The 12563-nt window shown below is 60.6% G+C and overlaps 1 protein-coding gene across 1 annotated transcript; it reads left to right on the top strand.

Moving 5' to 3' along the window:
• The first annotated feature begins 4944 nt into the window (after positions 1 to 4944).
• On the top strand, positions 4945 to 12030 carry LOC130260618 (TBC1 domain family member 24-like). The gene is given in 8 exon segments (XM_056506189.1): positions 4945 to 5070; positions 6127 to 7162; positions 7578 to 7677; positions 7680 to 7738; positions 8090 to 8153; positions 9168 to 9263; positions 9447 to 9711; positions 10636 to 12030. Coding segments are annotated over 8 exon segments (1869 nt in total). The 5' UTR covers positions 4945 to 4967; the 3' UTR covers positions 10782 to 12030.
• Positions 12031 to 12563: the final 533 nt, after the last annotated feature.

Consider the following 12563-nt stretch of genomic DNA (forward strand, 5'->3'; position numbering starts at 1 on the left):
TAAAGTAAAATCTATAGCACAAAAATATCTAAGGAGGCAGATTTGCTGACTTTATAAGACTTTTGCTTTCTCTTTCCCAAAGCACCTCCACAAACAGAAGAAAAAGGAGCACTTTTAGGATCTCTTAAATCCTCTATGTTTTCTAATTACATCAAGACCTAAATTTGAATGTTGCAGTTGTTTTGGTGTTTTTGATGGAGTTTTTGATGGAGTTGTTCTGCAGGAGATGCTCTGATGCTGCCCAGTGCCCACACCTGCTGGGCACGGCTCTGTGGCCCAAGCCCAGGGCAGGAGGTGCACAGGGACAGTGGGGCCAGGAGGGCTCAGGCCCTGCTGGCACTGAAGGGTGTCTGAGCACAGCCCAGAGCTCGGGCTGGAGCTCCTGGAGGAATCCTGGGGAGCTGGGGACATCTCCTGGCCATGGGATGGAGCAGCACTGCAGGAAAATCAGCCCCACACGAGAGCTCTGCAGCTCCTCTCCCTGGGCACTGCAACGTGGGCGCTGCAACCCAGCCCAAGGGAACTTGTCTGAAAGAAAAATAGGAAAAAAACCCGTTTTTGCTAAAAGTGACTAAACCCCACTTGTTTTAAAACACAGCATCTCCCTTAACCACCCTGAACACCAGAGCCTGCCTGGTGCTCTAGGCCACACTTTATTTCACAAGACTTTCTTCCTCAAGCCCTCAAATACACGCCACAATCAGCATTTCCAGATGATTAATCCTTCTATCAAATACCAGAGCCTTCCTTCCACACCTCTCCTTGTTTCTATGTAAGATTCCTTACAAATCCAGAAAGTCAACATTCCTGGTTGCTTTTCCCACCCCCTTTGGAAGGGAGTGAAACCCTGGGAATCCTGCTCTACTAAAGCCCCTGTTCTAACAACCTGCACAGATCTGTCCCAAGGAGAAAAGGGGGCAGAAGATACTGGAATTGTTATTAAAGCCCAATTAAAGGAAGTGGAACTGGCCCTGCTCAAGGGCTGTTGCAGCTGCAAACAGCACAAGCTTTCCCTGGAAAATCCCAGTGGCACCTTAATTAAGGCCGGAAGGGGCAGGAATGCTGTCCCCAGGCCAGGGAGCGTCCTGCCCACAGTTGTCACTTGGGATCAGCCCTGAGAGCATTAAAGCACAGCCCTGCACCCCAGAAACAGCTTCAGAGCAGCTTTCAAAGGATGTAAAACTCACTGAGTGGTGACCAAACGTAAACCAGCTTAATTCCAGGGAAAACCTCCCAGCCCCAGGCCCTGGGACAATAAATATGTGATCAGTGGTGCAGGAAGGTTAATGAAAGGAAGGGCTGCTGGCAAGAACAGGACCTGGGCACCGTGGGCTGTCACATCAGGGCTGGATTAGATATGGAAAAGCAGCACAAGCCAGGCAAGTGTCACTGCTCAGCTTCATCAAACTCCAGGTGCTGATTTTTCTAATGCAGGGAAAAGCTGAGTGTCAGCTCCAGGCACATTCCAGGCTGGGCTCTGCCACCCCCAGAATCCCAAAGCAGGGCCAGGACCCTGCAAGGATTTCAGAGGGACCCCGAGCTGGGAGGGGCAGCTGAGCCCTACAGACCCTGGGGGCTCTGTGCCTGACACCAGCTCCTGCCAGGGTCCTTCTAAAACTCCTGCCAGGATCCTGCCAAACTCCTTCTAAAACTCCTGCCAGGGTCCTTCCAGACTCCTTCCAAGCTCCTTCCAGATTCCTTCCAAGATTCCCCCAAGTTCCTTCAAGATCCCTCCATAGTCCTTCCAAATTCCCTCCAAGATCCCTCCAAGCTCCTTCCATGATCCCTCCATGGTCCTTCCAAGATCCCTCCAAGCCCCTTCCAAGCCCCTTCCCTACAGACCCACACACAGCCCAGGCTCAGACAAGAGATCAAAGTTGGATTTCCTGGCACAAGATTCAGAGCCTGAGTTGTCTCTGCCTGTACCCATGAAAACCAGACCCACAAAGACAACTGGGAAGGGAATTCACCCTGCAGAAGGAAATGGCAGAGTCCCTTTGCTGTCCATAGATGGCTACCAGCTGAGGATGTTGTTGCTATCCCTTTCCTCCTCTCTCTCTCTCTCTCTGGGAATTACCTCACCGGGTGCTTTAAATACATGAAAGGAAAAACAGAGTTATTCCAAGTCTGTGCCCAACATAGTTTGTGTGTTATGGACACAGCACCTGTGTGGCTCCCACCAGTCCCAAAAATGTCCACATGGAGAACACTGCATTTAACTGACCCAGAACAGCACAAAGGGGACACAAGAAAGTCACTGAACACAGTCCCCATTGCTGGCTCCCACTACAGGGCAAGAACAAAAGATTTCACTTCCATTACAGAAAAAAAAAAAAAGAAACCAGTGGAAGTTTTAAGATCAGCTCAATGGAGCAAAGTTCACAGATGGTAGGTGCCAAGATTCTAATCTTTTCCTACAGGTTTTTTTTTTTTTTCTATTTTAGATTTTATGCTCTATTTTTGGCTCAGCAACAAGCAAGAAGTTTTTCAGGCATGCTAATTGCAAAGTACTATAAAAATAAAAACCTGTTTACATTCTCCCTAAAAGGCCAATATTGTACAAAGACATTTTCCTGCATTACATCAGGAGGCACAGGACACGTGACTGCTCAGCCGTGGATTTCTCAACAGGCACTTCTGTTATGAAAACACCTCTCTCGTTGTTGGAAACTTGTTTAGAGTAGAATCAAACACTGCCAAATATTCCTCTTTACCTCTTAATGGATTAAAGGAAGCTGGAAAACACAGGGCATGGGACAAATGACTTTATGGAGAAGTCAGTCACCCATGCAATGTTTCCATAAAACACAACCTCAGAGAGTTCCAGCCCCAGAAAGGCTCCAAACACCAACCCCACGTTTCCTTGGGGTTTGGACTCCTCAGAGGTGGCACTGAGAACTTTACCCTCTATAAGTACAGACAGATTGAGCAGCAATCTTTTTATTGGTCTTCTGTTGTTGAGGTGTATCTGCGCAATTCTGATACTTCACCATCCTGAAAGCAGGAATTTAATCTGCACCTCCAAACACTCCAAAGCCAGAGAAAATATTGCTCTCAAATCCCACTGATTTGGGGTTTCTGAGAACCCCCATCCAAAACCCCAGCCCCAAACACCGCGGAATCCCTTCCCTGCCTGGGGCACAACGGTAACAATAGTGATGACGATATTGATAAGGATAACGATATTGATAACGATAACGAGCGCATCCTCATCAGCACGTTCCCATTCCCGGGGCTGATCCCGCTGTGCTCCCCCATTCTCGGGGCTGATCAACTCTGTGCTCCCCCATTCCCAGGGCTGGTCCCCGCTGTGCTCCCCCATTCCCTGGGCTGATCAACTCTGTGCTCACCCATTCTCGGGACTGATCCCGCTGTGCTCCCCCATTCCCAGGGCTGGTGCCCGCTGTGCTCCCCCATTCCCTGGGCTGATCCCCTTTGTGCTCCCCCATTCCCAGGGCTGGTCCCCGCTGTGCTCCCCCATTCCCGGGGCTCATCCCGCTGTGCTCCCCCATTCCCGGGGCTGATCCCGCTGTGCTCCCCCATTCCCAGGGCTGGTGCCCGCTGTGCTCCCCCATTCCCGGGGCTCATCCCGCTGTGCTCCCCCATTCCCGGGGCTGGTCCCCGCTGTGCTCCCCCATTCCCGGGGCTCATCCCGCTGTGCTCCCCCATTCCTGGGGCTGGTCCCCGCTGTGCTTCCCCGGGCTGGGCTCTGTGTCCTGGCCCGGATCTCTGCACACCCGGAGATGCTCCCGCTGCTGTGGCCATCAAACATTCATGGCCCTCAGCTGCGCTGCTCAGCCAGAGCCCCGTGGCCTCTACATATTTAATATTTCGCCATTAAAAACGCATGAAGCGACATTTCCTTTCGCTCTGTCCCTAATTCACTTCCATTTCCATCTCTGGAGCCCGTGCCGGAGGTTTCAGAGCTCGTCGGGCTGGCAGGAGGAGGCGGCCGCTGCCCTGGACAAGGCAAATGAGGATGAGGCGGCCGAAAAGGTCCGGGAAAGGCAGCGGGAGCAGCTGCTGCCAGAGCTGGGCAAAGGCTGGAGCTGCAGAGAGAACGAGCGGCCCCTTGGCACCGGGAGCAGAGCGGGGTGCGGTGTGGGGACCCCCCGGCCCCAGGAGCGGGGCTGGGGCAGCCACTGCCCCTTCGGGAGCAGCCTGTGGAGCAGAGCCCCCGGACAGGCTCCGGGGCGGACAAGGAGAGAAGGATAAGGATAACACCCACTGGGAGACCCCCTCGAGCCCCTCCCACCCGGCACAGCCCGGGGGTCTTTGCTGAGCCCCCCCCCCACTCCAGGGGGCTCCCCGCTTGTCAGGGACAAAGGGGGGAGCGGTGACAGGACAGCCGAGCTGCTCCCGAGGGGTTTGGCACAGCACGGAGAAGGTGAGGAAAAGGAGAAGCTCCTTAAGGACGGAGCCTTGCTCGGGAGATGCCGCAGGGCCGCGGTGCCAGCGGATGCCCAGGGACGTGCTGCAGGTGCAGGTCAGGAGCAACCTGCGGCTGCTCTTATCACAACAGAAACAGTCCAATTTTAAAGGCCAATAAAAAGCCTTTAAAATGTTAAGATGCTGCCAGGCCCGCTCGCTGGGCCGGGGTGTCCCCGCTCAAGGCCGGGTCATGGCCGGAGCCCCCGCCCGCCCCAGCCCCCAGCACCTCCTGCCCCGGGCGCTGCGCAGGGAGCGAGCCCCAGAGCGGGAACACCAAGGTTATCCTCGGCAAAATAAAGGATTCATTTACTGCTCGTGTTGCTGGTTGATGCTATCTCAGCCCACGGGGTGTTTACAGCCCCCCAGCCGGGCTCGGCGCGGAACTGGGGCAGGAAGGGGCGATGCGGGCGCGGAGCTGCTCCACCCCCGGCTGTATTTACCCCAAATAAACGCCGGGGCCGGGGCCGGCCCTCACCTTTAAAGCGCGGGCAGGTGCCGGGCCGGAGCGGACCCGGCAGGGGTGGCCGAGCTGGCACATGCTGCAGGTGGGGCTCAGCCTGCCCCGCTGCCCCGGGGGCGCGGCCGCCGCCTTCCCCATGGCCGAGCCGGCCGCGGGCGAGGACACGGGCACCGGGCGAGGTGAGTGCGCCGAGCGGGGCCCGCCCGAGCCGGGACACGGCTGGCGGAGCACAGGACCGGGGCAGACCCAAATTCCTGCCCCGAGCCGGGGCAGACCCAAATTCCTGCCCCGAGCTGGGGCCTCCATTCGGCACCCGGGGCCGGGGCACCGGCGGTCGGGTGGGCTCGGGCTGATGCTGCTCGGTACCCGGGCAGGGCTGCATCCTGGGGAGCGGACGAGGTTAATTTGGGGATCGCGGGGTGCAAACAGCCCCTGATTCTCCCCCGGTGTTGTCTCAGCCTGGTTTCTGTGGCCAGAAGCCCCCGTGACTGTGCTGGGGTCAGGCTGTGTCCAGGACAGGGAGTCGGGCCGAGCCACCGCATCCACCAGCTGAGCCCTGACCCAGCCTGATCCCGAGCCGCTGCTCCTGCTGCCCTTGGGCAAGCGCCAAACTGCGCTGGAGAGCCAGAGCCAGAGCCGGACCCAGCCCGGGCGTCAGGACCATCCCGATGAGCCACCACGTGCTGTCCCCCCGTGTCCCCTTGGCTGAGGGAGAATCCATCCTTGAACTCTCCAGCAACTGAGCACAGCCACGATAAACCATCCGAGAGCTAATGAGTGCGCTAATTGCCTTGATCCCTGCCCGGCACTCAGTGCCAGCAGAGCTCGCCCACGCGGGAACAGCTCCCGTGCCCCGTGCGGGGTCGCTCGGGCCGAGCTCTCCCGCAGCCCCAGGAAATGCCGCTCCCGTCTCTCTAGGAGGAGCTCAGACTCTGCTCTTCCCAGCGCCGGCTGGCGGCTGCCCGAGCCCTGCCTCGGGCCGTGAGCTTCTGGGGGGCTGGAAAGCCCCTCACGGTGCGAGAAGAAACCCTGACAGCCAGCTGGGACCTGGCCCACACTTCTCCAGGGCCTGAGCTGATGGGAGAGGAGAGGGCAAAGACTGAAACCCTTCCCTTTTTAGGGGAGAACAGAGAAACCCGGGACGTGGCTGGGAGACTTCAGAGCGCCCTGAGGCAGGGTGAAACGCTGTTGGTGGGGCGGCGAAAGGTGTTCAATAAAAGCTCTTTGTCCTACAGAGGTGCTTGGCTCGCCCCCGGTCACCATCGTGGTCACGTCCGAGGCTGACACCTGGGACATCGACACCTCCTCCTGCCTGGGCTGCGGGCAGTTCGTGGACTGGGACAAGATGCCGGAGCCGCAGCAGGCGGCGCAGATGCCGCAGGACGCGCTGGAGCGGCCCCCGAAGGAGCTGAAGCGGCTGGCGAGGGAAGGCTGCTGGGGCTGGAGCCCCGCGGGCCGGGCCCGGCTCTACCCCCGCCTCATCCAGCGGGTCTCCTGCCGCCTCGTCACCCCCGACGCGCTCGTCTACAGGGACGTGGCCGCCCGGCTCTTCGGGAAGCCCAGCGTGAGCTGCCACCCTCTGCCCGAGTTCCTGGAGGGCTGCCCCATGCCCACCTACTGCCTCAACCCGCACGGGGTCACGGCCCTGAAGAAGATCCTCATCTGCGTGGGCGCCCTGTTCCCCGACATCACCCACAGCCCGCTGCTGCCCGCGCTGGCGGCGCTGCTGCTGCACTACAGCGAGGACGAGGCGCAGTGCTTCGAGAGCGTCTCTCGCCTCATCGCCAGCAACGCTCCCCACGCCGGCTACATCGACCAGTCCTTCCTGGCCCACCAGGCCTCCTGCATGACCTTCGGGGACCTGGCCAACAAGCACTGCCCGGCCGCCCACAGGCTCATAGCCAGCGCCGCCGACAACGTGCTCGAGGTCTACTCGGAGTGGCTGTCGTGGCTCTTCCCCGGGCTGCCCTTCGCCTACGCCGTGCGGGTGCTGGACGTGTTCCTGCTGGAGGGCCAGAAGGTGCTGTACCGCATCGCCCTGGCCCTGCTGAAGCAGTTCCGCCTCTCGCTGGGCCCGGCCGGGCTTCAGGGCTCCGACATCAAGGCAGAGCTGCAGGCTTTCGTGAGGAACATCGCCCAGCACGTCACTGTGGACAAACTCCTGGAGAGAGCCTTCGGCATCCGGCTCTTCTCCCGCAAGGAGATCTGGCTCCTGCAGATGGCCAACAGGAAGGCGTTGATGGAGAGGGGCATCACCGTGGTGCAGAGAAGGTGAGGAGAGCTCTGCGTTCCCCAGCTCTGGGGGCTGAGCAGGCAAAATGGGAGTTCCTGTGGAGAGCACCCGGGGGGGAGCTGCGGGCACCTCCCGCAGCCGGGGCTGTGCTGGGCCCTCCCAGCCCCTGGGGACCCTGTCAGGGCACAGGGCACAGCAGAGCTCGGGAACCTGTCAGGGAGCAGGGCACAGGCAGAGCTGGGGACCTGCCAGGGCACAGGGCACAGCAGAGCTCGGGAACCTGTCAGGGAGCAGGGCACAGGCAGAGCTGGGGACCTGTCAGGGCACAGGGCACAGCCAGAGCCGGGGGTGTTGGCTCACGGTGCAAAGAGCAGGACAGGAGCTGCTGCAGGGGGCTGTGCCCCGAAGAGCAGAGGGGCCCCGCAGCCCGGCCTGATGTCCCTCCCCTCGCAGGCCGTCCTTCCACCTGGCTGTGGACATGCAGAACTTCAGCTCCAGCACGGTCACGGCGCAGGAGATGCGCCTCGTCTGGTCCTGGATCCCCGAGCGCTTCTCGCTCTTCCCCCCCCGCTGCTGCTCTTCTCCACCTCCCAGGACGGCTGCAGCCTGCAGAGGTGAAGCCTCGCCTGCCCAGCGGGGCGGGGGTCGGGCACGGGAACCCGGGCGGGGCTCGTGGTGGAGATGGAGCAACGCGAGTGGCCTGGGGCCCCTCTGGGGCTGCTGGGGACCCTCCTGGCTCGATTCAGGGTCCTAAGTGGGGCTTAGGGGAGAGGGCAGAGGCGGGGCCCGATGGCCACCAGCACCTGGGCACCGCCCGGGGCACGCAGAGCCCTGGGGATGTGCCAGGCAGGGATGTCCCCGTGTGCCACGCTGTGCCAGGCACGCTGGGAGCGGCCGGGGACAGCCAGCACACCCTGCCCAGGGCTCCAGCTCCCCCCGAGCCCACCCCTTGTCCATCTCTGCAGGTTCTACACGTGCTGTGAAGGCTACGAACCCACGGTGCTGCTCATCAAAACCACCGAGGGGGAGGTGAGCGTTTCCCAGGCAGGGCTGGGCAGGGGACAGGGTGGGTGACCCCAAAGGCTCTTGGAGCACCCACGGGCTGTGTGGTCCCTGTCCTGCCCCGCCCCGGGCCTGTCCCAGCTCCCAGGACAGAACAAACTGCACCTCTGGCCACCAGCACACACCTCAGCCCGAGGTGCTGGGGGAACAGGAGGAGTGGGTGAGGGGGAGAGAGGCCACCAGTGAGACTTTAATTGCAATTCCAGACTGACCCACGGGTCCTCGCTGAGCAGGCTCTCCTGAAGTCAGCAGATGCTTTGTCTGAGCCAGGACTTGCTTTCAAAGCACTGAAGGCCAGGTTCTGTCTCTGATTGCACGAGCAGCCACACAAGGGAAATGGAGAAGAAATAAGGACAGTTCCTACTGAAAGCTGTGGAATAACTGCAAAGGCCCCTGAGCCAGGGCTCTTCCCAGGGACTCTGAGTGCCTCATAAACCGCTAATTTATCTCTCCACTCTCCATCCCACAGTGGAGGGAGTTCTGTGATTTGTTCAGGCCTCCCAAAGATTTACTGACCAGCAGTGCTGATGTCCCCAGGCTGACACTTCAGGGTGCGGTGGAGATAAACACCTGCCACCCCCAGAGCCTCGTGCAGACAAGGGCAGGTGACCTAGAAAACCTTGTTTCCTACAGATTTTAGCTCCTGTTATCCCTTGGCTGTGCCAAGGACAGGCAGGAGGAGTTCCCAGCCCTCAGATGCTCAGTGCAGGGCACCAGGGGTGGGCAGTGCAGGATGGGGCTGGCACAGCAGGATTTGTGTCTGGGATTGGGGTGGGCAGTGCAGGATGGAGCTGGCACAGCAGGATTTGTGTCTGGGATTGCTCAGTGCAGGATGGGGCTGGCACAGCAGGATTTGGGGCTCTGATACCTCAGGGGACGGGGCAGAGCCCCTGCCCTGCTGAGCCCGGGGCCATGCCCGGCGCTCCCGGGGCTGCTCTGCTCCCGGCCCGTCCCCTGACGGTCCCCGTGCTCTCTCCCAAGGTGTGTGGGGCGTTTCTCTCCTCCGACTGGAGCGAAAGGAAGAAGAACGGAGCCACGTCGGGCTTTTTTGGGACAGGGGAGTGCTTTGTGTTCACTGTAAGTCACAGGTTATGGCCGGGTCTGTCCCTTCACTGCTGCCCTGCCAGGACACCCTGTCCCCTCCCTGCCCCAGGTCCAGACCTGGACGCAGCACTTGGCCCCAGCCCCCAGCAGCAGCAGCAGCATCTCCCCGCAGCGGAGCGAGGTGCCCCAGGGCTCACGGTGTGTCCCGCTGCCCAGGTGCGCCCCGAGGCAGAGAGGTACGAGTGGGTGTTCATCAAGAAGCCGGAGCTGGCCAAGGCCGTGCCGCGCTCGCCTTCCCCCGCTGCCGGGCCCCGGCTCGGCCCCTCCCGGGACAGCCGCAGCTCCAGCCCCAACCACCTGGCCGTGCCCTCGCCGCAGAGGAGAGGCCGCCTGTCCCCGTTCCTGGCCGTCAGGCACTTCCTCCTGCCCTCCAAAACTGCCTCCATGTTCATGTCCGGCTCCCGGGACGGGATCGTTATCGGTAAGGGGGGATCGGTATCGATAGGGGGTCGATATCTGTGAAAGGGATCGGTATTCATAATGGGGATCGATACCCGTGAAAGGGATCGGTATCGATAAGGGGGATCGTTATTGATAAGGGGGATTGATACCCGTGAAAGGGATCGTTATTGATAAGGAGGATCGATACCCGTGAACGGGATCGGTATGGATAAGGCAGATCAATATCGATAATGGGGATCGATACCCATGAACGGGATCGGTATCGATAAGGGGGATCGATATCGATAAGGGGAATCAATATCGATAATGGGGATCGATACCCGTGAACGGGATCGGTATCGATAAGGGGGATCAATATCGATAATGGGGATCGATATCCGTGAAAGGGATCAGTATCGATAAGGAGGATCGATACCCGTGAACGGGATCGGTATCAATAAGGGGGATCAATAGCGATAAGGGGGATCAATAGCGATAATGGGGATCGATACCCGTGAAAGGGGTCGGTATCGATAAGGGGGATCAGTATCGATAAGGAGGATCGATACCCGTGAACGGGATCGGTATCGATAAGGCAGATTAATATCGATAATGGGATCGATACCCGTGAACGGATCGCTGTCGGTGCCTCCCCCGTGGCCCCAGGGCAGCACCCACCGCCCGCCGCTGCCGCGCTGGGCAGGGCCCGCTCCGGGTTAAACCCCGAGTTTTCCCCAGAGCTCCCGCCTGGGATCTCGGTTCGAGTCCGGGAGGCGAGGGCAGCCCCCCCTTCCCCCAGGCCAGGGACCCTCCGAGAGCCCCAGGGGAGCCCCCGAGCCCAAATCCCGGCGAGGTTCGGGGCCCGGGCCGGAGCTCCCTTCCCAGTCAGGAGCGGGTCGGGGGGACGGGGGACAGAGAGCGAGGGGCCGCGGCAGCCGGGCCCGACCTGCGCTCGCTCTTGCAGGTGGAGGGGGCGGCCAAGCGCTGGCCCTGGACGCCAGCCTGCTCTGGGGACACACGGAGCGCTGCGACACCTTCGACAACCCCCCGCTCTGCCAGGAGAACTTCCAGGTGCAGCTCTTGGAAGTGTGGGGCTTTCAAAGCGCGTAGTTCCCGTGGGGACACCCCTCGTGTGCCACCTCGGGCACGGGGACCCTCCCCGCGCTGCCACCCCGGCCGGGCTGTGGCACCTGCGCGGCAGCTCCACTCTGCATTGTCCCCTCCGCGGTCAGAGCAGACCAGATCGGATCAGATCGGACCAGACCGGACCAGATCAGATCAGATCAGACCAGACCGGACCCGATCAGATCGGCCCTCGTGGGGCGGTGCAGAGAGGGCGGGGCAGTGCCGGACCGGGGCTGCGGCCGCTGCCCTTGGGGACATTCGAGATCCCCTCCCACAGTTTATACCCGGCCCACTCCACCCAGTCTGTCCCAGTTTGGGGTGCTGGAGGGGAGGGCAGCCGGTCTGGAGTTTCTCTCACCTCCCTGGCCTGTCTGCAGCGTGGGGCTCAGCAAAGCAGTGACAGCACGGGCAGATTTTGTGGGAATTCGGAGCCCAGGCAAAGCCCCACACCGAGCTCCAGAGCTCACACAAACACTCTCAGATCCGCTTCCCCCCGGCCCCAAGGCCAGCACAGCCCTTCAGGCCATCCACGGAGCTCTGCAGCCCCTGGGGATCCAGGGCTGCCCGGGATCCACCAGCACCGGGAGAGACTCTGCTTGTCCCTGGCTGGAAGCGCTGCTGGTGATGGCAAAGCCCTGCCTGGGGTTTGTGGGGTGCAGCCACAGCCCCGGGGGGACCCCACGTTTGGGGCTGAGCCCTTTGCTCTGTCCCCAGCCCAGGGCTGGTGTGGGTCTGCAGGGCTGGACACCGAGGAGATTTCCCAGTGGATCACTAGGATGGATAGGCCATAATATGGAATGAGACAGAACACAGGGAATGGCTCCCACTGCCAGAGGGCAGGGCTGGATGGGATGTTGGGCAGGAATTGTTCCCTGGGAGGGTGGGCAGGCCCTGGCACAGGTGCCCAGAGCAGCTGTGGCTGCCCCTGGATCCCTGGCAGTGCCCAAGGCCAGGCTGGACACTGGGGCTGGAGCAGCTGGGACAGTGGGAGGTGTCCCTGCCATGGCAGGGGTGGCACTGGATGGGCTTTGGGGTGCCCCCTGACCCAAACCTTTCCATGATTCCATGGTTTCCGTGTGCTCTGTGCTGCCCCTGGTCAGAGCTGTCAGAACTCTCGGCACTCCCTGCCTGAGCTCTGCTGAGCCTTCGCTGTGCTGAAAGGGACCCTGAAAGGGATCCTTTCTTCTTGCCTCTTATTCCACTGCTGAATAAAGTTCAAAACTCTTGGAGAATTAAAAAAAAATCAAGCACAAAAACACGGTGAGGGAGCAGCGGGGCAAGGAGGTGAAGGGCACGTGTGATGGGGTATAAAGAGATCTCTATCCTGCTCTCACTTCCCTGCAGAGGGTCAGCACCCCAACCCTCACCCCATGGCCCCACAGCACCCCAGCCCCTCATCCCATGTCCCCACAGCACCTCAACAACTCACCCTATAGCCCCAGGCACCCCAGTCCTTCACCCTAGAGCCCCAGGGCACCCCAATCCCTCACCCTACAGCCTCACAGCACCCCAGCCCCTCACCCTACAGACCCAGGGCACCCCAATCCCTCACCCTACAACCTCACAGCATCCCAGCCCCTCACCCTACAGCCTCACAGCATCCCAGCCCCTCACCCTACAGCCCCAGGGCACCTCAGCCCCTCACCCTGTGTCCCCATGGCACCCCAATCCATCACCCTACAGCCCAGGGCACCCCAGCCCTGCCACCCCTTAGCCCATTTCCCTTGACTATGGGTCTTTACTGAAATCCAGGGAAACTTCAGCCCC

The sequence above is a fragment of the Oenanthe melanoleuca genome, chromosome 18 (genome assembly GCF_029582105.1).
Source record: "Oenanthe melanoleuca isolate GR-GAL-2019-014 chromosome 18, OMel1.0, whole genome shotgun sequence".
NCBI classification, from domain to species: domain Eukaryota; kingdom Metazoa; phylum Chordata; class Aves; order Passeriformes; family Muscicapidae; genus Oenanthe; species Oenanthe melanoleuca.